The 26,959-nt window shown below is 44.9% G+C and overlaps 1 protein-coding gene across 1 annotated transcript in view; it reads right to left on the reverse strand.

Annotated features, from left to right (window-relative positions):
- LOC138514737 (uncharacterized) overlaps window positions 1–26,959 on the reverse strand; it is a 147,033-nt gene that overhangs the window by 53,586 nt on the left and 66,488 nt on the right. Inside the window, exon 2 of the mRNA XM_069630126.1 lies at window positions 8,555–8,721. Coding sequence (XP_069486227.1) covers window positions 8,555–8,721 — 167 coding nt within the window. The remainder of the gene's footprint in view (window positions 1–8,554; window positions 8,722–26,959) is intronic.

Genomic DNA, 26,959 nt, shown 5'->3' on the forward strand with positions numbered 1-26,959 from the left:
TCACTTTGCATTCTGGTCATTGTAGTTTGCCATTACAGATGCAGACCTGCAAGCACATGAATGCTGGATGGCAAAGAACCCCGAGCGAGAAATTGAAGAATGCATACAATACTCGGGGTCTCTGCTGAAAGGTCAGGGCTGGGTGAATGGCCAGGGTTAAGGTGGGCAATTGGGAGAAATGCGAGTGAAGATGAGAAGTAGAAAAGTGGCAGAAAAGTGCAAGGGAGCGGAGAGTTAAAGTGGGAGGCACCCAAGCAGCAGGGAATCTACAACCAGGGGAGGAAACAGGAGGGGGGGGCAGATTTCCCCTCCTCAAAATAGGTGAGGAGTGCAGTGCTTACGGATCTATGTGTTAAGAAGGAGCCATTCCTTGAAAGGGGGCTAGGGGGGTCTTGAACTCCTTCCTGAAGTGTAGCGCATGATGACGCAGGGATGCGGCTGAAAGAACTAGAGCTTCTTCCCTGTAGGTTTTACTTTGCTTTCCACTTTCATAATCCTTATACAGGGGTGTACTGGCCTATAGGGAACTCTGGAGATTTCCTGGTAGGCCTCTGCACCCTGGGCAGGGGTGGACTGGCCTATAGGGAACTCTGGAGATTTCCTGGTAGGCTTCTTCACCCTGGGCAGGGGTGTACAGGCCAATAGGGCACTCGGGAGATTTCCTGGTAGGCCTCTGCACCCTGGGCAGGGGTGGACTGGCCTATAGGGAACTCTGGAGATTTCCTGGTAGGCCTCTGCAGCCTGGGCCCAAGGGTGGACTGGCCTATAGGGAACTCTGGAGATTTCCTGGTAGGCCTCTGCACCCTGGGCAGGGGTGGACTGGCCTATAGGGAACTCTGGAGATTTCCTGGTAGGCCTCTGCACCCTGAGCAGGGGTGTACTGGTCAATAGGGCACTCTGGAGATTTCCTGGTAGGCCTCTGCACAACCCTGGGCCTCTTGTGTGGTATTTCCAAATGTTCCCCTAGGAAAAGAGTTGGGCTTTCTGAAAATGTGTTATATGGGGCCACTTTAAGCATTATTTCCAGGGCCTCTTCTGGTTCCGCCCCCTTTCCTTGTATCATCCCCCGCCACACTTGACCCCTTCTTCTGCGTCATCTCCTCTCCTCTGACCCCGCTCAAAGCTCCAGTGCAGCAAAAATACAGTGGAGGGTGGTGTAAAAAACACCTACCACTGCACAGCGCCCCTTGGCAACTATGCAGAGCTAAACTATCACTGGTGTCTGCGGTATTGCACTCACAGGACCGTCACCACCAGCCAGCACTGTCAGAGCTGCCAACTTCCCCCACGTCCTCAGTCTTACGTTCTGCCGCTGCTGCTGCTCATAGTGTCACATTTCAAATGAAAGTCCCAGCATGCAAAGCGCTCTCTGAAAAGATGGGGCCGGACAAAGGAAATCACAATGACGTGGAGCCCGTTGACAACCCTGCACTGTGGTGATATGCCTTTGCCAAAAGTGTGTATTTCAAGGTATGCAGCTTACTATTAAGCTTCCCTCCACCTCAAGTAATTTTGGCCCAGCAATGCTGCAATAGAAAAGTGTGATCCAGATGTAAGAAAGCAGCATGAGGATTCTTCTAGTAAATAACATAATCAACAACTGTCACTTGTGTAAGGCATTGTTACCAGGAATTGAGTTCCCCCTGTCTTTTCCCTTCTGGAGCGCTGTTCCCCCAGCAACCGCCCCATTTCCAGCTCTGTCCTACATTTCGAACCAGGCCTCATTCGAACTTACAATATACACTGCACATTAGTAAAGCTCTCCAGGGGATATTTCTATGACAAAGTTATAGGCAGCAGTAGGAATAGCTGGAGCAAGGCACATCCCTTGCAAGCCACATCACTTATTTTGTCAGGATTATTTTAGACTTCTCAAAAGAAACACCCAAACTGCCAACATGTCCCATGTCATTGCAGAGATGTCCACCAGTCTTCCCTGTCTTTTTGTGAGGGGTCTTGTTTTGCATTCAAGAGCCGTGTAGCCCTGGATTTATAGTGGGGAAAGCTAAACTGCAATCCCCAGTGCTGGAAATGGGAAGTATTTACTGGGGGAACCCTCTCCTCCTCGGAGGGGCGGGGCGGGCCGTGGGGAGGCGGTCAGGCTAGATCACAGGTCAGGTCACGCAACACAGTTTGTGTCGGAAGCAGTGGTGGACTGGGACCCAAAGAGCCCCTGGAAATAATTTTCAAAGTGGTCCCATATTACACATTTTCAGCAAGCCCAAGCCTTTTCCTATGAGAACATTTTTAAATACCACACAAAAGAGGCCCAGGGTGCAGAGGCCTACCGGTAAATCTCCAGAGTTCCCTAATGGCATGTCCAGCCCTGGTCGGAAGGCTTGCTGCTCAGAGTGCGCGTCGGAAAAGTATTCTATCCAGATACTTAGATGTGCCTATATCCCCTCTGCGGGAAAATCTTAGTGGTAATTTACCGCTGGATAATTATACTACTAATTCCTCCATCCGGTTGTCCACTAGACGGATGATCAGTACTGGTATCACAGAGGAATTGACCCGATCCATGCCTCATGCCTCATGCTGCACATGCCGGTCCCTCCTCCTCCTCACCCATCTCTGTGGATGAGGTGGGTTCTGTACTGCATCTGGCTACCATCTGTTAATCAAGAAGTTGAGAATGCGCGGCAGCGTGCCTTAATATTAGGAATGTATCCGTGCACAATATGGATACTCAGAAGGCACTTAGCAAGAGCTGTCGGAAAGTTGTTAATATGTCAATATCCCAGAAGACCCTTAGATGTACCTACCTTAATACATGCTCTGTATCAAAACATGCTACTGAAGTAGACGGATGTATTAAGGATGGGGATGTGGACCTTATGTGTCCGATTCATGGAATTATTTGCATGGAAAATAGGGTACTTGCGCGCCATTCTGAGCGCAAATCCCCATTCGTCCATTCATGGAATCGAATGTGCGGTGCTTCTCCTGGACTTCTGTGGAGTTCGCGCAGGCCCGGCATATCTCTGCGAGCCGTGGAGTGCTTTGCGCGAGACTCCACGCAGAACGTGGACATGAGTTGTCCAGAGGGCTGGCAAGGGGGCAGAACACCAAAAATGGGAAAGAACTTGATCAAAATTGTGCATTCCGAGGCATGGCCTGCAGGCAGTCCCTCGGAAGGCACACCATTGCGTGGCACATGACATGTCCGTGACTGTCTTTTCTCCTTGGGCATAACAGTGGATATGTAGGAGATCTAGGCCTGTCCATGGTCGGATAACTTTTTTGCTCATTTTGCCCTATTAATTCCACACTTGCAGCTTTGCACCTATCCGCCTACAGCTTTGGTGCCAAAGCGCATCCTAAGGAAAATACTTGTCGTACTACAGCACCATTGTTGTCCACCTTGCTGATCTTATCCGTCCAGAGTCCTACTTGATCTCCTGCTATACCCAATACCTATCTAATGCAGTGGATAGTACAGCCCCCTTGAGATTGTGTGGGGACTCACTGTTGCTCAGACTTAATGTAACCTACAGACACGAAGGACCTTGCAGAATAAGGCATATATGCCATGGCAAGCAAGGCCAACGGAAGTAGATGAGGAAACCACACACTGTTTGAAGGGTGCGTGTATTAGCACCCGGGAGAGCATGTAAAGGTAGCTGTTCTGGCTGTTCATGCTTTTTCATGTGAGCTGGGGCGTTCCGGGTGTGACTTGCGAAACCACACGCTGTTTGAAGGGTACGTGTATTAGCACCCAGGAGAGCATGCAAAGGTAGCTGTTCTGGCTGTTCATGCTTTTTCATGTGAGCATGTCAGGGGCGTTCCTGGTGTGACTTGCGAAACCACACACTGTTTGAAGGGTGCGTATATTAGCACCCGGGAGAGCATGCAAAGGTAGCTGTTCCGGCCGTTCATGCTTTTTCATGTGAGCATGTCTGTGGCGTTCCGGGTGTGACTTGCGAAACCACACACTGTTTGAAGGGTGCGTGTATTAGCACCCGGGAGAGCATGCAAAGGTAGCTGTTCTGGCTGTTCATGCTTTTTCATGTGAGCATGTCTGGGGCGTTCCGGGTGTGACTTGCGAAACCACACGCTGTTTGAAGGGTACGTGTATTAGCACCCAGGAGAGCATGCAAAGCTAGCTGTTCTGGCTGTTCATGCTTTTTCATGTGAGCTGGGGCATTCCGGGTGTGACTTGCGAAACCACACACTGTTTGAAGGGTGCGTGTATTAGCACCCGGGAGAGCATGCAAAGGTAGCTGTTCTGGCTGTTCATGCTTTTTCATGTGAGCATGTCTGGGGCGTTCTGGGTGCGACTTACGAATACGGTTACTTTGCAATGTCAATTCCATGAACATGTGCGGCGCGCCTTTTTCTTTCTGAGCGCAGGCTCGCGCCTTGTCCTTCTCGGCACGCGGCCCTTGCAGGATTTCTGCACACATTTCCATGAATCAGGCCCTTAAAGTCTGGTCTCTCCTTGAACATGGATCAGGGACAGATTTCTTTGTTGCTCTTATTGGAGTTGTCAGTCGCCTTTGACTTGCTGGATTTTAATTTTTTTTCTGAGAGGATGCAATCTGAGGCATTTTTATCAAAACAAACATTTGAATGGATTTTATCATTTTTAAATGGCAGAACTGTAAGAGTGTTTAATGGTGATGTGACTGCTAACCCTGCGGAACTGATATGTGTTGTGCCGCAGTGGTCCTGTCTTTCTCCAACTCTTTTTAATATTTATATGAAGTCAATACTTTCAATATTGGATGCTGCTGGGGTATTTTATGCTAATCATGTTGACAATTCCCAGATTATGCTAACACTGTCAGGGGATACGTTGTTGATGCAGCAATGATTAACAACATTTTTGATTTGATAGAGCGCTGGATGGTGCAAAATGGACTGGCGCTCAATGAATCGAAAACAGAGTTGCTTCTTGTAGGGAGCGGCCAAAAGCTTGAAAAATTTCCGGCTATATCTAGAAATTTGACCATAGCTCGTTGTCAACTAGAAGTGCTTCCCTAGGTCGAAGCCTTGGATGCTACATTACCTATGAAAGACCAGGTCAACTCTGTATTTTCCTACTCTGCTTATTATCTCAGATTATTGGCCAAGAGTCGCCCCTATATATTTGAGACTAATGCTGCCACTCTGATCCGGGCTATCATAGGAGCACGACTGGACTACTGCGCTAGTGCATTGGCGGGTTCAGCTCAGAAGAAGCTCGCTAGGCTGCAAGTCATTCAGAACAATGCCCTAAGGATGCTGTCACAGAGGCCAGACGGGCCCTACGTTGGCTACCGATGCGAGAGCGGATTAAGTTCAGGTTCCTCACCCTGACTCACAAAGGCTTGTTTGGAAAGAGTCCCAGCGATCAGAAGCAGAGGTTGCTAGTGAACCAACATGTCAGGTCTTAGGTCTAGCCACTTGACCCTACTGGATGTACCACGCTGTAAATCATCTTGGGAGGACAGCTCAGGGGCAACGCTCTCACCTTGGAAGCAAGATGATGCAGAGCAACACAGATTCAATCCCTGGGTCTTTGATTAGAAACCTCCGGGTATTAAGTGCGTTATAAATAAGCAATTAAAATAAATAAAAAATAAATTGGAGCGAGCAGGTAAGCAATCTATTTACTTCCTGGCTCCCAATCTTTGCAATCGTCCTCCGGCTCATTCATTGTCTGGGTCGCCTTTGGCTGTGTTTAAGAAGGCACTGAACACCTTTTATAACTAAACCTTTGCACTTTTTAGGATTCTAGTCCTTTTACATGGTTATGGTTTGTTATAGGTTTTTTATCGTGTGTACTCTGATTTTAATTCTTTTGCGTTTATCTGTCTTATCGTGTGTTTTGTTTTGTGTTAGCACCCATTTGCCTGTCGGTCTAAGGCTCTCTACAAGTGCTTAAATGTAAATGTATCTCTTTACAGCACCCAATCCGGGAAATTTGCATAAAAGCAAAGAGCATTATGGGAACTTAAGAATGCCCAAAATTTTACATTTGCAACATGTCATAATGATTGAGAAATAAACCTTTTTGAAGGAACAATGGAATTTGCACTCTGCTGTTTTCATTGTTCACAATACTCTCTCTAATAAAAAAATGTCTGTGAATTGCAGGCCATATATTCCAGTTTGGACTGGTGGCAGTGGGGTTTCACATGTGGGAAAAGGGAGTGCAGTGGGATGTGGGCGATTTGATGACTGTGACGGATATGGATTTGGAGAGATGGCCGAGGTGGATGATGGGGTCTCCAAAGGTGTGTTTGGAGTTAGCGAATGTGGTGTCGAAGAAGAGGGGATTGTGGGGCGAGATCAAAGCTTTGGGTCAGGCGTATGTGGCAGGAAAGGAAGGATGCAAGGTGTTTACGGATGGTTCGAAGGATCCTGTGTCTGGGAGAGTGGGTATGGCATATTATCTGGAAAGCACTGGGGAGTATAAAGTGGGGCGACTGACGAATGATGTGTCTATTTGTACGGCTGAGTTGGTGGCGATTGCATTGGCGATTGATAGGGTGTGCGAGTTGGGGTATGTGAAAGTGGTGGTGTTCTCAGATTCATTGAGTGGGTTGCAGGCGATTGTGGCAGGGGATGGTGATAGGAAGGATGTGATTTTGGACATCAGAAGGAAGATTGATCGGTGTGTGCGTGGGGGAATGGTTTTGGAGTTGGCGTGGGTCCCCAGTCACAGTGGCATTTTGGGTAATGAGTTGGTGGATCTGGCGGCGGGTGAAGGTATGAGGAGGGGAGCAGTTGATGTGAGGTTGCCTTTGAGTGTGGATGAGGTGAAGGCTGTGGTGGTGAGACGGGTCATGGATGAGTGACAGGAGAGGTGGGGGAGTGGGGTGAAGGGCAGGAGGATGTTTGGTGTCCGTGGGAAAGTGTCGGTGAAGGTGGATGCGGGGAGTCTGGAATGGAGGAGGGGGGAGGAGGTGATGCTGAATCGGTTGAGAATAGGACATGTGGGGCTGAATGACTGTCTATATCGAGTGGGGAAGCGTGAGTCGAGAGACTGTGCAGTATGTGGGGTGCCTGAGACTGTGGGACATTTCCTGCTTAGGTGTGAGAGACATGTTGAGGAGAGAGAATTGATGAGCGTTCGGATGTCTGCGCTGGGTGTGGCTGAGCTGAGTGGGAGGGCTTTGCTGGGAGGTGACGGGGTGAGAGGCAGGAGGAGGAGCAGTGTGTTGTTGGATTTTGTGAGGCAGACGGGGCGGTGGGAGGAGTTATGAGATTGTGAGGGATGTGTGTATGAATGGTGGGGGTAGGTGCACATCATCCTATTGGATGGAGAAGCGCCTGCTTGGGTCCGCCGACGCATTCAGTAATTTAGAAGAAGAAGAAGGACAGCACGTGAGGGTTTGGCTGTTTCTGTATTCAGCCTCCCACACTGACTCCCACAATGCAAAGGAGAAGTCAGGACGGGGTGTCCATCTTTCAAATGATGGGACATGTACAATTTAAGCCTCAAACGTCTTTCAACATAGATAGGGGCCGACTATGACAGAAAGGGGCATCTCCCCGCTCTGGACTTTAGCAATGGGATCAGGAACCTCACTTGGCTGAGTATAGATGGGTACAGTTCTCTCCGATTGCATATAAAACATTACTTCTAAGTCATTTCCTGGAGCTGCACAGGTGGTAATGCAGTGATATTGACAAGAATCAAGGGATCCACTGTATTGAATTCTTTGAAAGTTGAGTTATGACTCCTAAGATATCCTCTTCGTCTCGGGAGGATAGCTCAGGGGCAACGTGCTCGCCTTGGAAACAAGACGACACGGAGCACCACAGGTTTGATCCCCCTGTCCCGCTTAGAAACCTCTGGATATTAAGCGTGCTATAAATAACCAATCATATCGTATCAAGTTAGCCCAGCCGGTTAAGTGACTCCTGCTGAGATGTCATGTGTTTAGAGTTCACTGTAAATCCTACGCTTTTTACATCAACTTCTTCTGAAAGATTTGCTGTAAAATGTAACATTTTAAATGCGTAAGGGGCAGCGGGGGAATTCCCAGCCCATTTTGGTTGAGATCGTGCCCCCTCCCGCCGCCCAGTGGCTCGAGGGTGTTTGGGGGAGGGGGCATTACTGCCCCTATGGTGAGGATTTAAAAAAAAAACACTACATAGTTAGTTCATAAGGGAACACTAAAGTGTGTCCAAGTCTGACGTCTTTAAAAATACACGTAATCATTTCACAGGTTAATACAACGGGTCCATTCACATTCCTCCCACTTCTAAGCGCTGCAATAATGAAGCCATTTGGTCAGGAAATAATTGCCAGGATTAGCCCAATTGAACGTGCTGGAGCAAAGAAACGGGGTGTCTGCTTTTGCGCGGGCAGATAATAATAATAAACATTTTAATAGCGCTACGAACCCTCAGGCATCTGAGCGCTGCTTATTATTACCCCCATGTGTGTGGTCCTGCCGGGTTTCTGCACGATGTCAAAGCGAGCGCTCCACTCGCTGTGCTATCTGACCGGCTGGTCAGGGCACCCATCAGACACAGTGAGGTAAGGGCACTGGCACGTCCCTCTGGGTAGGTCAGGGGGTGGTGGGCACAGCATATGTGCCAGTGCCCCAGTACTTACCTCCTGCTGCCAGCCTCCTGGTGTTCTGCCTCGGGTCTGCTGGTCCGGAGCTGCCCAGTCTTCAGGACTCTCAGTGTGGGGTAAACTGCAACCCTTCTCCGAGACGTGCTTTCTCTGCCCACGAGGGAGGGGTACCGGGGGCGGGTCCTGTGAACATTAACCGGGCCCTGAAGGGAGAGCAAAGAGCAGACCCAAAATCCGGCCCAGCCCCTCACCCCCTGCAAAGCTCGCATACAGGCGAGGCCTTCAAGCGTGAAGAGAAGCTGGCCATGAGCACTTAGTACAGCAGGCAGCCCCCTCGCCCCCTCCCACCCCCAAGAACAATGGCCTTTGCTTAAATGCATCACTTTCGCAAATGATTGCTGTGAGCTGTAGCACCAGATCAGTTTCATATTAATAAACACATTTAGAATAACACAAAAGTGGCGAATTACACCTCCCCAGGGAGAGAAGATCACACCATGGCACAATAACAATTCTTTTTCAACCATGGGATTCTTTCCTTTCACAAATCTTCTATCAAAAGTGAAACACACGCAAAAAAAAGTAGACACACCATGAAAAATGGTTTTCATTAGCGAGTCTAATAAAAAACAGAGTTCAAACAGTGGGGAGTGTGTGTGGGGGGGGGGGGGCAGGCACTCGGACCTGGGGCACATGAATTAAACATGATAAAGGACCGGATTGGGGGTGCTGGGGCGGGGGGGGTGCATGGGACGGGGGCAACATCGCAGAAAAGCCACCAGAGAGCGGAGAATGGAGCAAAAGAAAGGGTCACAAGTCACTTAACTATAATCGCTTCTTTTTAGTTTTGGAAAACATACTGGAGCTCTAGCGGTACCTGTAGGGACAAAACGAATCCTATGAAATACGGTGACGGAACATGATATTTGAGGAGGTAGACATACATGTCCCCACGCTTATGCCACACGGAAACTGACAGCCCATGTCACGGGACACCATGAGCAGCACCCGCCATTGGCCCTTTGGGGCTATCATTCTAGTGTTGCAAGTGCAAACTTCTGCAGGGAGCTGGGTGGCAGGAGCGTATTTATTTACTACATTTATAAAGCGCACAAAGCAGCCCTTGGTCATCGTGGCGCTGTTACAAGAAGGTTTACTTAGTTGTAGAAAATGACAACAAGACACAAAAAAGTTTACGGACACCTATCTCACTCCCTTGTCAAATTAATTAGAAGCGCTGCCAGCTGATGGCCCGTAGAAGTGGGAGGAAGCAATGCTCTCGTGTGTGAAGTGGACTTTGCTGGGACATCTCATCTAGCAGCTCTGAGAATATTGTAAACTCCCATTGTAAGATGCCAAATGAATGGAGTCCCTTTTAGAAGCCTTATTTGTGACACTTCTCAATGAATCATGCGGTTGTGTGGGTGTATGTGTGTGAGTGTGTGTGTGTGTGATTTCTTTTAAAACATTTTATTAAAAGCACCCCGCTCCCCCTCAATCCCTATAGCGTTGGTATGTATCGGTTGTGTAAAGGTGTGAACTGACAACTCAGTGCCCCTACTTCTGTTCCGCTTTTTGAATGTGTTGCTTTATTGATACTTTTAAATGAAGTTTCATTCTTCTAGCCAATAAGTGGATAAACATGTAAGCAACACAGTTTATTGAATGCAAACATTATTGGATAAAACAAGTGCATCACTAACATGTTGATGTATTCTAATCGCACAGAGGTAGAACGAGATGTAATGCAATGCACACCATGGTATAACATGTGTAGTGTAAGTCATGTAATGCAATGCACACCATGGTATAACATGTGTAGTGTAAGTCATGTAATACAATGCACACCATGGTATAACATGTGCACACCATGGCATAACATGTGTAGTGTAAGTCATGTAATACAATGCACACCATGGTATAACATGTGCACACCATGGCATAACATGTGTAGTGTAAGTCATGTAATACAATGCACACCATGGTATAACATGTGCACACCATGGTATAACATGTGTAGTGTAAGTCATGTAATACAATGCACACCATGGTATAACATGTGCACACCATGGTATAACATGTGTAGTGTAAGTCATGTAATACAATGCACACCATGGTATAACATGTGTAGTGTAAGTCATGTAATACAATGCACACCATGGTATAACATGTGCACACCATGGTATAACATGTGTAGTGTAAGTCATGTAATACAATGCACACCATGGTATAACATGTGTAGTGTAAGTCATGTAATACAATGCACACCATGGTATAACATGTGCACACCATGGCATAACATGTGTAGTGTAAGTCATGTAATACAATGCACACCATGGTATAACATGTGCACACCATGGCATAACATGTGTAGTGTAAGTCATGTAATACAAGGCACACCATGGTATAACATGTGTAGTGTAAGTCATGTAATACAATGCACACCATGGTATAACATGTGCACACCATGGTATAAAATGTGTAGTGTAAGTCATGTAATACAATGCACACCATGGTATAACATGTGTAGTGTAAGTCATGTAATACAATGCACACCATGGTATAACATGTGCACACCATGGTATAACATGTGTAGTGTAAGTCATGTAATACAATGCACACCATGGTATAACATGTGTAGTGTAAGTCATGTAATACAATGCACACCATGGTATAACATGTGCACACCATGGTATAACATGTGTAGTGTAAGTCATGTAATACAATGCACACCATGGTATAACATGTGCACACCATGGTATAACCTGTGTAGTGTAAGTCATGTAATACAATGCACACCATGGTATAACATGTGCACACCATGGTATAACATGTGTAGTGTAAGTCATGTAATACAATGCACACCATGGTATAACATGTGTAGTGTAAGTCATGTAATACAATGCACACCATGGTATAACATGTGCACACCATGGTATAACATGTGTAGTGTAAGTCATGTAATACAATGCACACCATGGTATAACATGTGCACACCATGGTATAACATGTGTAGTGTAAGTCATGTAATACAATACACACCATGGTATAACATGTGTAGTGTAAGTCATGTAATACAATGCACACCATGGTATAACATGTGCACACCATGGTATAACATGTGTAGTGTAAGTCATGTAATACAATGCACACCATGGTATAACATGTGTAGTGTAAGTCATGTAATACAATGCACACCATGGTATAACATGTGCACACCATGGTATAACATGTGTAGTGTAAGTCATGTAATACAATGCACACCATGGTATAACATGTGTAGTGTAAGTCATGTAATACAATGCACACCATGGTATAGCATGTGCACACCATGGTATAACATGTGTAGTGTAAGTCATGTAATACAATGCACACCATGGTATAACATGTGCACACCATGGCATAACATGTGTAGTGTAAGTCATGTAATACAATGCACACCATGGTATAACATGTGCACACCATGGTATAACATGTGTAGTGTAAGTCATGTAATACAATGCACACCATGGTATAACATGTGTAGTGTAAGTCATGTAATACAATGCACACCATGGTATAACATGTGCACACCATGGTATAACATGTGTAGTGTAAGTCATGTAATACAATGCACACCATGGTATAACATGTGCACACCATGGTATAACATGTGTAGTGTAAGTCATGTAATACAATGCACACCATGGTATAACATGTGTAGTGTAAGTCATGTAATACAATGCACACCATGGTATAACATGTGCACACCATGGTATAACATGTGTAGTGTAAGTCATGTAATACAATGCACACCATGGTATAACATGTGTAGTGTAAGTCATGTAATACAATGCACACCATGGTATAACATGTGCACACCATGGTATAACATGTGTAGTGTAAGTCATGTAATACAATGCACACCATGGTATAACATGTGTAGTGTAAGTCATGTAATACAATGCACACCATGGTATAACATGTGCACACCATGGTATAACATGTGTAGTGTAAGTCATGTAATACAATGCACACCATGGTATAACATGTGTAGTGTATGTCATGTAATACAATGCACACCATGGTATAACATGTGCACACCATGGTATAACATGTGTAGTGTAAGTCATGTAATACAATGCACACCATGGTATAACATGTGCACACCATGGTATAACATGTGTAGTGTAAGTCATGTAATACAATGCACACCATGGTATAACATGTGTAGTGTAAGTCATGTAATACAATGCACACCATGGTATACCATGTGCACACCATGGTATAACATGTGTAGTGTAAGTCATGTAATACAATGCACACCATGGTATAACATGTGCACACCATGGTATAACATGTGTAGTGTAAGTCATGTAATACAATGCACACCATGGTATAACATGTGTAGTGTAAGTCATGTAATACAATGCACACCATGGTATAACATGTGCACACCATGGTATAACATGTGTAGTGTAAGTCATGTAATACAATGCACACCATGGTATAACATGTGCACACCATGGTATAACATGTGTAGTGTAAGTCATGTAATACAATGCACACCATGGTATAACATGTGTAGTGTAAGTCATGTAATACAATGCACACCATGGTATAACATGTGCACACCATGGTATAACATGTGTAGTGTAAGTCATGTAATACAATGCACACCATGGTATAACATGTGTAGTGTAAGTCATGTAATACAATGCACACCATGGTATAACATGTGCACACCATGGTATAACATGTGTAGTGTAAGTCATGTAATACAATGCACACCATGGTATAACATGTGTAGTGTAAGTCATGTAATACAATGCACACCATGGTATAACATGTGCACACCATGGTATAACATGTGTAGTGTAAGTCATTTAATACAATGCACACCATGGTATAACATGTGTAGTGTAAGTCATGTATTACAATGCACACCATGGTATAACATGTGCACACCATGGTATAACATGTGTAGTGTAAGTCATGTAATACAATGCACACCATGGTATAACATGTGCACACCATGGTATAACATGTGTAGTGTAAGTCATGTAATACAATGCACACCATGGTATAACATGTGTAGTGTAAGTCATGTAATACAATGCACACCATGGTATAACATGTGCACACCATGGTATAACATGTGTAGTGTAAGTCATGTAATACAATGCACACCATGGTATAACATGTGTAGTGTAAGTCATGTAATACAATGCACACCATGGTATAACATGTGCACACCATGGTATAACATGTGTAGTGTAAGTCATGTAATACAATGCACACCATGGTATAACATGTGCACACCATGGTATAACATGTGTAGTGTAAGTCATGTAATACAATGCACACCATGGTATAACATGTGTAGTGTAAGTCATGTAATACAATGCACACCATGGTATAACATGTGCACACCATGGTATAACATGTGTAGTGTAAGTCATTTAATACAATGCACACCATGGTATAACATGTGTAGTGTAAGTCATGTAATACAATGCACACCATGGTATAACATGTGCACACCATGGTATAACATGTGTAGTGTAAGTCATGTAATACAATGCACACCATGGTATAACATGTGCACACCATGGTATAACATGTGTAGTGTAAGTCATGTAATACAATGCACACCATGGTATAACATGTGTAGTGTAAGTCATGTAATACAATGCACACCATGGTATAACATGTGCACACCATGGTATAACATGTGTAGTGTAAGTCATGTAATACAATGCACACCATGGTATAACATGTGCACACCATGGTATAACATGTGTAGTGTAAGTCATGTAATACAATGCACACCATGGTATAACATGTGCACACCATGGTATAACATGTGTAGTGTAAGTCATGTAATACAATGCACACCATGGTATAACATGTGTAGTGTAAGTCATGTAATACAATGCACACCATGGTATAACATGTGCACACCATGGTATAACATGTGTAGTGTAAGTCATGTAATACAATGCACACCATGGTTTAACATGTGTAGTGTAAGTCATGTAATACAATGCACACCATGGTATAACATGTGCACACCATGGTATAACATGTGTAGTGTAAGTCATGTAATACAATGCACACCATGGTATAACATGTGTAGTGTAAGTCATGTAATACAATGCACACCATGGTATAACATGTGCACACCATGGTATAACATGTGTAGTGTAAGTCATGTAATACAATGCACACCATGGTATAACATGTGTAGTGTAAGTGTATAACATGTGCACACCATGGTATAACATGTGTAGTGTAAGTCATGTAATACAATGCACACCATGGTATAACATGTGTAGTGTAAGTCATGTAATACAATGCACACCATGGTATAACATGTGTAGTGTAAGTCATGTAATACAATGCACACCATGGTATAACATGTGCACACCATGGTATAACATGTGTAGTGTAAGTCATGTAATACAATGCACACCATGGTATAACATGTGCACACCATGGTATAACATGTGTAGTGTAAGTCATGTAATACAATGCACACCATGGTATAACATGTGTAGTGTAAGTCATGTAATACAATGCACACCATGGTATAACATGTGCACACCATGGTATAACATGTGTAGTGTAAGTCATGTAATACAATGCACACCATGGTATAACATGTGTAGTGTAAGTCATGTAATACAATGCACACCATGGTATAACATGTGCACACCATGGTATAACATGTGTAGTGTAAGTCATGTAATACAATGCACACCATGGTATAACATGTGTAGTGTAAGTCATGTAATACAATGCACACCATGGTATAACATGTGCACACCATGGTATAACATGTGTAGTGTAAGTCATGTAATACAATGCACACCATGGTATAACATGTGTAGTGTAAGTCATGTAATACAATGCACACCATGGTATAACATGTGCACACCATGGTATAACATGTGTAGTGTAAGTCAAGTAATACAATGCACACCATGGTATAACATGTGCACACCATGGTATAACATGTGTAGTGTAAGTCATGTAATACAATGCACACCATGGTATAACATGTGTAGTGTAAGTCATGTAATACAATGCACACCATGGTATAACATGTGCACACCATGGTATAACATGTGTAGTGTAAGTCATGTAATACAATGCACACCATGGTATAACATGTGTAGTGTAAGTCATGTAATACAATGCACACCATGGTATAACATGTGCACACCATGGTATAACATGTGTAGTGTAAGTCATGTAATACAATGCACACCATGGTATAACATGTGTAGTGTAAGTCATGTAATACAATGCACACCATGGTATAACATGTGCACACCATGGTATAACATGTGTAGTGTAAGTCATGTAATACAATGCACACCATGGTATAACATGTGTAGTGTAAGTCATGTAATACAATGCACACCATGGTATAACATGTGCACACCATGGTATAACATGTGTAGTGTAAGTCATGTAATACAATGCACACCATGGTATAACATGTGTAGTGTACGTCATGTAATACAATGCACACCATGGTATAACATGTGCACACCATGGTATAACATGTGTAGTGTAAGTCAAGTAATACAATGCACACCATGGTATAACATGTGCACACCATGGTATAACATGTGTAGTGTAAGTCATGTAATACAATGCACACCATGGTATAACGTGTAGTGTAAGTCATGTAATACAATGCACACCATGGTATAACATGTGCACACCATGGTATAACATGTGTAGTGTAAGTCATGTAATACAATGCACACCATGGTATAACATGTGTAGTGTAAGTCATGTAATACAATGCACACCATGGTATAACATGTGCCCATGGTATAACATGTGTAGTGTAAGTCATGTAATACAATGCACACCATGGTATAACATGTGTAGTGTAAGTCATGTAATACAATGCACACCATGGTATAACATGTGCACACCATGGTATAACATGTGTAGTGTAAGTCAAGTAATACAATGCACACCATGGTATAACATGTGCACACCATGGTATAACATGTGTAGTGTAAGTCATGTAATACAATGCACACCATGGTATAACATGTGTAGTGTAAGTCATGTAATACAATGCACACCATGGTATAACATGTGCAAACCATGGTATAACATGTGTAGTGTAAGTCATGTAATACAATGCACACCATGGTATAACATGTGCACACCATGGTATAACATGTGTAGTGTAAGTCATGTAATACAATGCACACCATGGTATAACATGTGCACACCATGGTTTGTTTGTTTGTTTGTTTGTTTTATTATTTATAATGCGCACATAACCACAAGGATAACGAGGCGCGAACATAGTAAGAGGGTTGCATAGCTTAGTTACATACAGCAAATTAAATAACGTCCCGTGGAGTTACAATAGGGATACAATAGTAACATGGGTAAACAGATATCAAAGACATTTTATCTAGTGCAGTTTATATAGTAGTAGGAGGTAGTGGGGGTACACTGAACAAGAATACAATTGGTGATGGCACTGATAATGGCATGAGGAGCCACCAGGGAGTCTTATTTGTCATGGTCCTTCATCCATTGTATAATGTATGTCCTGAACTGAAAGTAAGGGATGTCTTTCCTTAGAGGTGGCGGTAGTGAGTTCCAGTGAGTAGCTGCTTTAACAGGGAAGCTGTTCCCTCCAGTCAGGGACCGTTTAAATCTTGGGACTAGTAGTAGATTGGCGTTGGCACTTCTGGAGGGGCGGTATGAAACCTGTCTAGAGAATCTTGTTATCAGATATTTCGGGGCCATGTCATGAAGGCATTTGTGTGTCAGTGAGACAGACTTAAGGAAAATTTTGTCTTTCGTGGAGAGCCAGTTAACATATCTTCTGGTATCTGAGATGTGGGATTTCTTGGGGATACTTAGAGCTGCTCTTAGAGCATTATTTTGAAGGATTTGGATCTTGTTTATGATATGTTTGTTACTGCCTACGTAAAGGGCATTACAGTAATCCAGCTTAGATAGGATCAATGCTCTGGCCAGGGTAGTGCAGTTATTAGGTGTTAGGAGTGGTTTGGCAGCTCGGATGAGTTTACAAGTATAAGCAGTGGCGGAAGCCATTGCGTTTACCTGTTTGTTAAATGATAGTGAGGAGTCTAGGTAAAAACCCAAAGTTTTTACCTCCTTGGCCACAGTGATGGTGTTGTTATCAATTACGAATGATGAGTAAATTTGGCCGAGTTTGTTGATATTGGCTGAGGTACCAAGAATGAGGAGTTCTGTTTTGTCATCATTCAGGCATAGTCCGTATGAGGCCATCCATGCCTGAATGATGAGGTACACTCTGTTTACAAAGGCCAAATCCTTGTCATAATCCCCCGACAACGGGATGAGGATCTGAGTATCATCTGCATAGTTTGTGTAGGTGATACCCAGACCGTCGAGATCATCGAAAAGGGGCTTTGTAAAGATATTGTACAATGTAGGTGAGACGCAGGAGCCCTGAGGCACGCCACAGGCAATGGGCGTGGGGTCAGCAGCCGCTAATGGTGAGAAGACGCGCATTGTTCTATCACTGAGGAAGGACTGAATCCAGCCTATAGCCTCATGGGAGAAGTGTGCGGCTGACTCGAGATGTTTGCACAGAATCTCGTGGTCGACTAAATCGAAAGCTGCTGAGAGGTCAAGGAGCAGTAGCAGTGCAGTTTTGCCCTGGTCTCTCAGCTCGTCAATTTGTATCTTAAGGTCAACCAAAGCGGTTTCGGTTCCGTGTTGTGGTCTGAAACCAGATTGTCGGATTCCTAGAAGGTGGTTATATTCTAGGTATTGTTGGATTTGTAAATATGCCAATTTGTCGATGATTTTAAGCAAGAATGGTACTGTGGTGATAGGACGATAGTTCGTGGGTATGGCGGGGTCTAAGTTTTGTTTTTTGAGGAGTGGGAGGACCCATGATTGTTTCAGGTTATTGGGTATTATGCCTGAGTTGAAGGATGCATTTATTAGTTTAGTGATGAAAGGTGATAATTCACGAGCTGCATCTTTTATAAGTTGTGCTGGGCATAAGTCCCCGTGGCAGTTCGATGGTTTAAGAGTGAGGATGACATTCTCAACCTCTTTGATGGATACTTTGCGGAAGTTGAAGTGGGGGGTGGTATCAAGTGAGGGGGTCAGGATGGAAGGTGTCACTGTCACATCGTTAATATTGGATTTCGTAATGGAGAGAAGGGTAGCCTTTTTATGGTGGATCTTCGTTTGCAAGGTGGTGATTTTATTAGACAGGGCATTTTGAATGTTTGTACACCAGTTTTTATCCTTAGTGCAGGAGTCTGGGGTTTGGATAGGAGATTCTAACTCCTTCAGAATTGTAAAGAGCTCTTTAGTATTGGACTTAGCTTGGGTGATTCGGAAGTTGTAGGAAGTTTGTTTGGGGGAAATTATTTCTTTTTTGTAGAGGGCTGATTGCTTACTTAGGTTGCGCTTATTGGTCTCTGAAGGATCAAGTCTCCATATTTTCTCGCAGCGACGTTTCTCACGTCTGAGTTTTTTTAGTTGTGGGGAGAACCAGGAGTTCACATGTTTACGTTGTTTGCTTTTTCTAATCTTTAAAGGAGCTATGGCATCAAGGGATGATAGCATCACTTTATTGTAACATGTGTAGTGTAAGTCATGTAATACAATGCACACCATGGTATAACATGTGCACACCATGGTATAACATGTGTAGTGTAAGTCATGTAATACAATGCACACCATGGTATAACATGTGTAGTGTAAGTCATGTAATACAATGCACACCATGGTATAACATGTGCACACCATGGTATAACATGTGTAGTGTAAGTCATGTAATACAATGCACACCATGGTATAACATGTGTAGTGTAAGTCATGTTATACAATGCACACCATGGTATAACATGCGCACACCATGGTATAACATGTGTAGTGTAAGTCATCTAATACAATGCACACCATGGTATAACATGTGTAGTGTAAGTCATGTAATACAATGCACACCATGGTATAACATGTGCACACCATGGTATAACATGTGTAGTGTAAGTCATGTAATACAATGCACACCATGGTATAACATGTGCACACCATGGTATAACATGTGTAGTGTAAGTCATGTAATACAATGCACACCATGGTATAACATGTGCACACCATGTGTGGTTTGTGCGTGTACATTCTTCCTATGTGTATGCTGAGCTCTTTTGACATCTCACTACAACAATAAATGTTTTAATTCCCAAATATAATGGCTCTCACTCATTGGACCTCGGAAGGATGAAGTGCTGAGTCTTACCCAATGGAATCCAAAGCCCTGACGTGCAGGACGCAAACACACTTCTGTTGCAGGTGCTGAACACACCGAGTTATCTCACAGTTAGAAAACATGCTGGACCATGTTTTTCTGATGGCAAAGCAGTAATTATATTCCACACTGTGGCATTAAGACCACCACGAGGAATTCCCTGCCGGTGCCAACAATGTATTTATTTATTTATTTTGACATTTATATAGCGCCCAAAGCCCAGAGGGATCTAGGCACTCACTGCGAAGATTTTCCATCCCAAAGGGTTTAGAAGCCCTGGCTTTTTTGTATTTTTCTTAATAAAGAAATGACCTGGTTAATGCCCCTCAGAAAGAGTGGACTGTGGAATAGACCCCCTTTCTATAAACTCCATGCCAACAGCATAGTGTGCCCTGCTGCATCAGACTCCTGGGCTGCAGCTCCTGCTCTTCAATGGCACATAGCAGGTTCAGAGGTCACAGGTACCTTGTTTGAAATCACTGCAGTGCAGAGGTTGCATTTAAATCTGCATCTCTGATACTAAACCATAATATTTATGATAAACTATTGCCTGGTGGCAGGATAATCTGTCAATATAAGCCATACATGTGTTTTGGTATGGTAGCTGATAGTTGACATAATTATTGAAGCAACGGCAGATCTGTAGCATACACATATCTTGACTGTGAGTCGAGGCCAGCTATGGAAGGGTTGTGTTTATTCTAGTCAGACTGCTGTCTCTGTTCAGTTACAAGAACAATAGTCAGGAAGACTGTACCTCGTGTTGAGCTGTTGTGAAGTTGGGTACCACATCTCTTCAGCCTCGGAAATGCCCAGCAAGAGATTCCTGGCGACTGAATTTCAAAGGGCACACCCGAAACAAAAGGGCCAGCCTCGCACTAGGGTGTTGCAACCAGAGGAGTCCTTTTGCTGGAAAAGTTGAGGGGGGGACAGCTGAAAGAAAGAGGTGACGCGGGTGAAAAAAGGAGTGAAAATGGTTGCAGTGAAAGAAGGGGGTAAGGCAGAAGAAGGGGCATTAGGTGCAGGAAGTGTTGGATTAAAGTAGTGCGTTATCCAGGAAAGGTCTCTCTGGTGCTGTGGTTATATTCGTCCAGCAATGATCTTAAGGTAGCTCAGTGGGTTGAGCACTTGTGATTAACATGCAGGTAAATAATGGGCTTCAGCCCCAGACAATGTGAGGATCTGGTGGTGGTGGGACGGTGTGAGGAGCCGGCGCTGATGCGCTGATAGATGCTATAAGGCGCTGTCACTGGCCGGCAGCGTGTGGTGTCTGCATTGGTGGGTCATGTGAGGATCTGGTGGCGGTGGGACAGTGTGAGGAGCTGGCGCTGATGCACTCATAGATGCTGTAAGGTGGTGTCACTGGCTGACAGCGTGTGGTGTCTGCACTGGTGGGCAAAGTGAGGATCTGGTGGCGGTGGGACGGTGTGAGGAGCTGGCGCTGATGCACTCATAGATGCTGGAAGGTGGTGTCACTGGCCGACAGCGTGTGGTGTCTGCACTGGTGGGCAATGTGAGGAGCCAGTGCTGATGCACTCATAGATGCTGGAAGGTGGTGTCACTGGCCGGCAGCGTGTGGTGTCTGCACTGGTGGGCAATGTGAGGAGCCAGTGCTGATGCACTCATAGATGCTGGAAGGTGGTGTCACTGGCCGACAGCATGTGGTGTCTGCACTGGTGGGCAATGTGAGGAGCCAGTGCTGATGCACTCGTAGATGCTGGAAGGTGGTGTCACTGGCCGACAGCGTGTGGTGTCTGCACTGGTGGGCAATGTGAGGAGCCAGTGCTGATGCACTCATAGATGCTGGAAGGTGGTGTCACTGGCCGACAGCATGTGGTGTCTGCACTGGTGGGCAATGTGAGGAGCCAGTGCTGATGCACTCGTAGATGCTGGAAGGTGGTGTCACTGGCCGACAGCGTGTGGTGTCTGCACTGGTGGGCAATGTGAGGATCTGGTGGCGGTGGGACGGTGTGAGGTGCTGTGGTGCAGAATTAGGAGCTACCACTGGAATAAGAAATCCCTCATAGAGCACATCAAAACAAACAACGTGTCTATTACAAACAGATATAATGTTCAAAGCACAGCAACAGAAAAAATTAATGTCTTTTTATCTCGCTCTTGAGATGTAAGAATGCTAAAATTATATAAATAATATGGAAATAGCACCTGTCAGCAACAACTTTGTGAAGCTCATGCGATTGATCGCTACTATTTTAAATGCAACAATATTTATAGTCGATTAAACTATGATTAAGGCATTCTTCAAAAGACATTTTTGGAATACAAACTGAATCACATCTATGGACTAGCAATTTTGGCAGATACGGTGTAGTAAGAGAAATGATTTGCCCAAGATCACACAGTTTCATTGCGGGGAGAAGCTGCGATTTGAGCCCAATTTGAGTCCTTGACTGATCACATCTCTTCTTAGCTCTGGTTTGTAAAAGTAAAAAAATGAAGTACACCGATCTGACAAATATATAAATCGTTGACGAAATGCATGAAGCAAAAGGAGTGATATTGTAGCGTTATGGTCCCCTGTTCAGAATGGAAGTATACAAGAAACGCAACGCTAAGTAATGTAAGAATGATCATTCCCTTCTTTGTACTGCAACTTTCATTTCAAGGCTTAAAGACTACCTGCAGCTTGCGATTACGCACAATGTAAAGACAACGTCAAGTTCCGAAGAAGGAGAAGACAACCCTTGTTTTGGGGCGATTTTGTGTTTCCATTTGAGTGTATTGAGAGAGGTGCAGGTTTTCAGGTAGCCGATGTGTGGAGGCTTTCGGAAGCCCCCGCCAGCTCTCATCACCGAACGTTGATGTTAAATTACAGGACTTGTTGCCATTCATAGCTGAAAAGAACGGCCCTTTCAAATGTGCAGACAAGTTCAGGAATTTGCACAGCCCTAAGGCCAGGTTTGAGGGAGTGCCATAAGGGACACCGCAGCCTGGACAACAGTTGTTGTTGCATTAATAAATGTACAGTTAAAAGGTTGCTTCTTAGTTGATGGTTGTTTTTTAATCTTTTTCCAGTGCTTAAATACCACCAATGTGGCCTCTTGGCTCTTTCCTTTTGGATATCAACTGCTTGATTACGGGAGACTGCACTGATTCTAGGGGCAGCGTTGGCACCTGCGGACTTCTCATTAACCGCTTATGGGAGTCGTTTACTGGGGAAACACCGATTCCTTCAGGTGTGAGCAAAAGTTCCTGAGATGTCTGTGTCTGTGCCAGATGGCCCTACCTTTTAGTCTAAGTAAGTCAACACTTAATGCAACAATCTGATGGTTGAGGAGGGCCACATTCTCATATGCCCATACCATAGATGTGGAGGATTCAACAGACTACACAGACAGGCAAAGATAAATAAATAAATAAATAAATAGATTCCTGATATATACGTCTCGACCATGTGCAGAAGCAACAAGACACAGGGAAACAACACGTGGGAGGGTGAGGGGGGCAGGGTTCTGATTCCACCGGGAACAATGCAAAGCAGTGGAAACGCCTGCATACATGTGCACCCCCTAAAGGTAGATGTGGAGGCCCTACAGGGGGGAAGGTGCCATGAACTGCCAAACCTGGCACCGTGGATGGAGCAGCAGCAGGCATTCGTTCTGTGAGGCAAATTCACATATTCCTTAAATCTGCCCTGTTACAGGCAGAGCAGTCACCCCACCAGACAGCAGCCTACCAGCCTGCCCAGCAGCGAGGGTATACATGCCCAGGTGGTCACCCTGAAATGTAAGTGACTAGTAGACACGTGCCCCCTTCCAGCTGGCAATACTGATAATCCAATGATCAATCCTGGGGTCATCCCTGAGGACCTAGACTCATCCGGTTTATTAGAACACCTGAACCTCTGCTGCAGAAGCTGTGCACTGCGTTGCAATTCTATGATAGCACAGCACTTGCCCATGAAATCACACAGGGCGGCTGTTCACTAAAGCCCTCATGCAGCCTCTGGCACCCATGCTGTGGGGCGTAGGGCAGCAAATCAGCTTTCCAGCAGTGCAGGCTTTACTAAATGCTATGAAGGCTACATTAGTTGCCATTGCTGGATTGTTGTTTGCTGAATGTAGTGGGTGCCCTTGACTGTATGCATGTAGTCATTCTACCACCCAATGGCAGCAAGTATGGTTTCTGCAACAGTCTGCAATGGATCGGCTGGAAATCCCAGCCCCACGCAAACCATGTAGGCCGGGAAATCCCAGGCCCAAAAACGGAAGAGTCAGAGTAAATGACAAAGGCCTGTTTTGTTCCACAATTGTAAAACAGGGGAAGCAGATAAGTGCACAAGTCTCAAAGCTCCCTAATTTCATAATGCAAAAACAACTGTTTAAAAGGCACGAATATGTAACTTGCTACGTCATAACGTTATCTGTGTTAGTAAAACCTATGGGAAGGCGGGATTGGGTTATTGGTATCATATAATCTAGAAGCGTCGACATTCTGTTTGGTTTTACTATGATGGCTCCACCTGGGACCAGCTCTGAATTGCTAATGGTGAATACATGTCATCTCTGCACTACTTGATTGGTTAATGCAACTGTTGCAAACCAGCACCATTTGAGAGCAATGATTGGTTGGCATTGGCTTCGTCAACCTTGATTCCTTGGCAGGTCATCAGCACATGAGCAACATTTTATGTCAGGGGGATGACATCCAGTGTGTCGCCTTTCCAAATTATAATCCACTCTCCGATTTCTGAGGCCACGAGCCGGGGCATCTGCTTCGAACTGGGTTCTATCTTGTTTCTTTTATTCTGAGAATTTGGAGGGAGTGAAGGTTCTTGGATTCTCTATGTCTCTGGGTGCCGTTGCCTTCTCTGTCCACTGGAGACTTGTTCGAGCTACCTCTCTCTCTCAGTATTAGTCTTAATTAATGAGCACCTGGTCCATGGAGGCTGTCTGTTTCTTTATTAAATCTAAGAGTAATATGCCTTGCGCTTGGGAACTGTTTATCTCATGCCCTCCTTGGTACCAGTCCAGAACCTCCCTTTTCTTCAATAACCTTGACGCACTGCACAGCACTGTCCGGTTTGCTCATCCATGTGTCTTTTAGCTAATGCAGTGGATTTGCTTTTCCTGCAGCTTCGTTGTTCCTTCAATCTCTCCCATTCATTTGAGCATGGTAGCGCCGTCCAATTAATCCAAAATGTCTGCTTTTCACTGTTGCATTTCTGCATTAAGCAAGCATTATATGTGTTCTTTAAGGGTCTTGCATTACAGCGGATATATTCGAGTATATGTTTTCTAGTGTCTATTGAGTGCAATGTACATTCTTCATGTATAAATGCAGATTGACCTAATGTTCGTGTAACGTTGGGATCAATGCATATCTGCTTCGTGTTTTCGAGACTACGTGTGTCAGAAGTGGGATGACATCACTTGCTTTCGTCATTCTTCAGTTACAGCATGTCCATGTATGACAGATCTTATAGGCTCATCACTTCTTCGATCATTCCGGGGTAAGGCCAATAGGGCCGTCTTAGTGAATAACACCTTTTGTGTCTGCATTTTGGCTGTGGAGGGAGGCAGTTGTCAGGACTGATACGCTTCTCTCATTTCGGTGATATAGAGGCGGGGCAGGAGCCGACGCCATGGATGACGCATTCATCTGTCTCTTGACAAGTCGATTGGACGGCAGCACCAATATACTACTGGGCTCTGCGATGCAGAACTGGTGGTCAACCTGATCTGAGGAATAGCTGCCTGTCCCAGAATTGGTACGTGGAATATGGATACCCCCAATAACCCTGGCTCATGTCCCAGTTATGCCAACCTGTGACACCAAAGCAGTGCCACAACAGTCAAGCTCCAATCACCACCAGGAACATGACTGAGCGTGTTTCTACTGAACTACCTTCGAGTGTTTCTAGCGAGCAATGAACAAGCTCCCTCCCCAAACATCAAAATTCATCCAAAACTCAAACGTCTAAAGGTACGCCTCTAGAGCTAATTAAACCTCACACATCTCCTAAATTAATCCAATTGAACCTGAAACGTTTCCCAAACATCACAGGAGTATTCCTAATGAAGGGGGTGGGTGGGGGAAATTTAGAGATCTCCAAATGGGGGAAACACAATCCAAAGAGTGCTCCAAATGTTGGGTGACAAAATCCCAAAGGTTTTGCAAATGGGGATGGGATCTGAAAAGTTCTCCAAATAAAGGGGGACAGAATTCAAGGCGTACTTGGGGGAAGGGGGGAAATAATATTCGAAGAGTTCTCCAAAAGGCAGGGGGACAAAATTCAAATGGGTGTGGCGGGAAAGCTCAAACGAAAACATATTCCAAATGAGGGAGGGGGGCTCAAACAAAATTCAAAAGGCAATCTAAAGGTGGGGGGGTCGCTTACTGTCACGTTTGGTCCTTGATGGGGTGACGGGCCAGCCGCTAGCACCCTGTGGTCACCACTAGGGACAACTGTAGTGAGGGGAGAAGCTGGTGGAGGACAGGGCGACAGATGACGGGGCGCGCCCCCAGATGTAATGCATCGCGCCCCCAGATGTAATGCATCTGCATTGAAGATAAGGCCGCCTTGGGGCCGCCTTGGGGCAAAGCAGCAGCCCGTCCATGCTGGCATCAAGCATCTGGCAGCTTAAAGAGAGGCCCAATAGGGTAATACTTTGCATGAGATTGTGCCCTGCATGAGGCCTACACAAGTGCAGAGTTGCTATGGGAGGTGCGTTTCTGGGCTGGATTGATTGCCTACTTAAGGTTCTGGACCATGGTACTGGCATGGGCACCCTCCTAAGTTGCCCCGGCTGCAGCAGCCTCGCCTCTGACCTCACAAGCCTCAGCTAGCCTAGCCTCTATTTTGTGTTGGTGGTCAGCAGTTCCTGCTGAAGCTTCTCCAGCAACTAGTGTATCTTGGCCAAGACCTCCCAAACGACGGTGCACCTTGCCACCAGTCCCGACCCCCATCTCCTGGGTTGCCTCCATGGCTGGCACCCTTGGCAGGAGGTTTCAGAGTGTGGGGCCGAAGGTGGCAGCCTCGGAAGCCAGTGCAACATGTGTCTGTGGTGGTAGGGGGCAGGGGCTGGTGGCATCTCTTGGGAGAAAGGGTGCTACAGGTTTGGAAAGTGCCATACCGCCCTTCTGCCTGAAGAGGAGGCACCTCCAGGGTAGGGATTTCCGCATCATCTTCT

This window comes from Ambystoma mexicanum, chromosome 12 (genome assembly GCF_040938575.1).
Source record: "Ambystoma mexicanum isolate Mex_15411 chromosome 12, UKY_AmexF1_1, whole genome shotgun sequence".
In the NCBI taxonomy this organism is placed as follows: Eukaryota; Metazoa; Chordata; class Amphibia; order Caudata; family Ambystomatidae; genus Ambystoma; species Ambystoma mexicanum.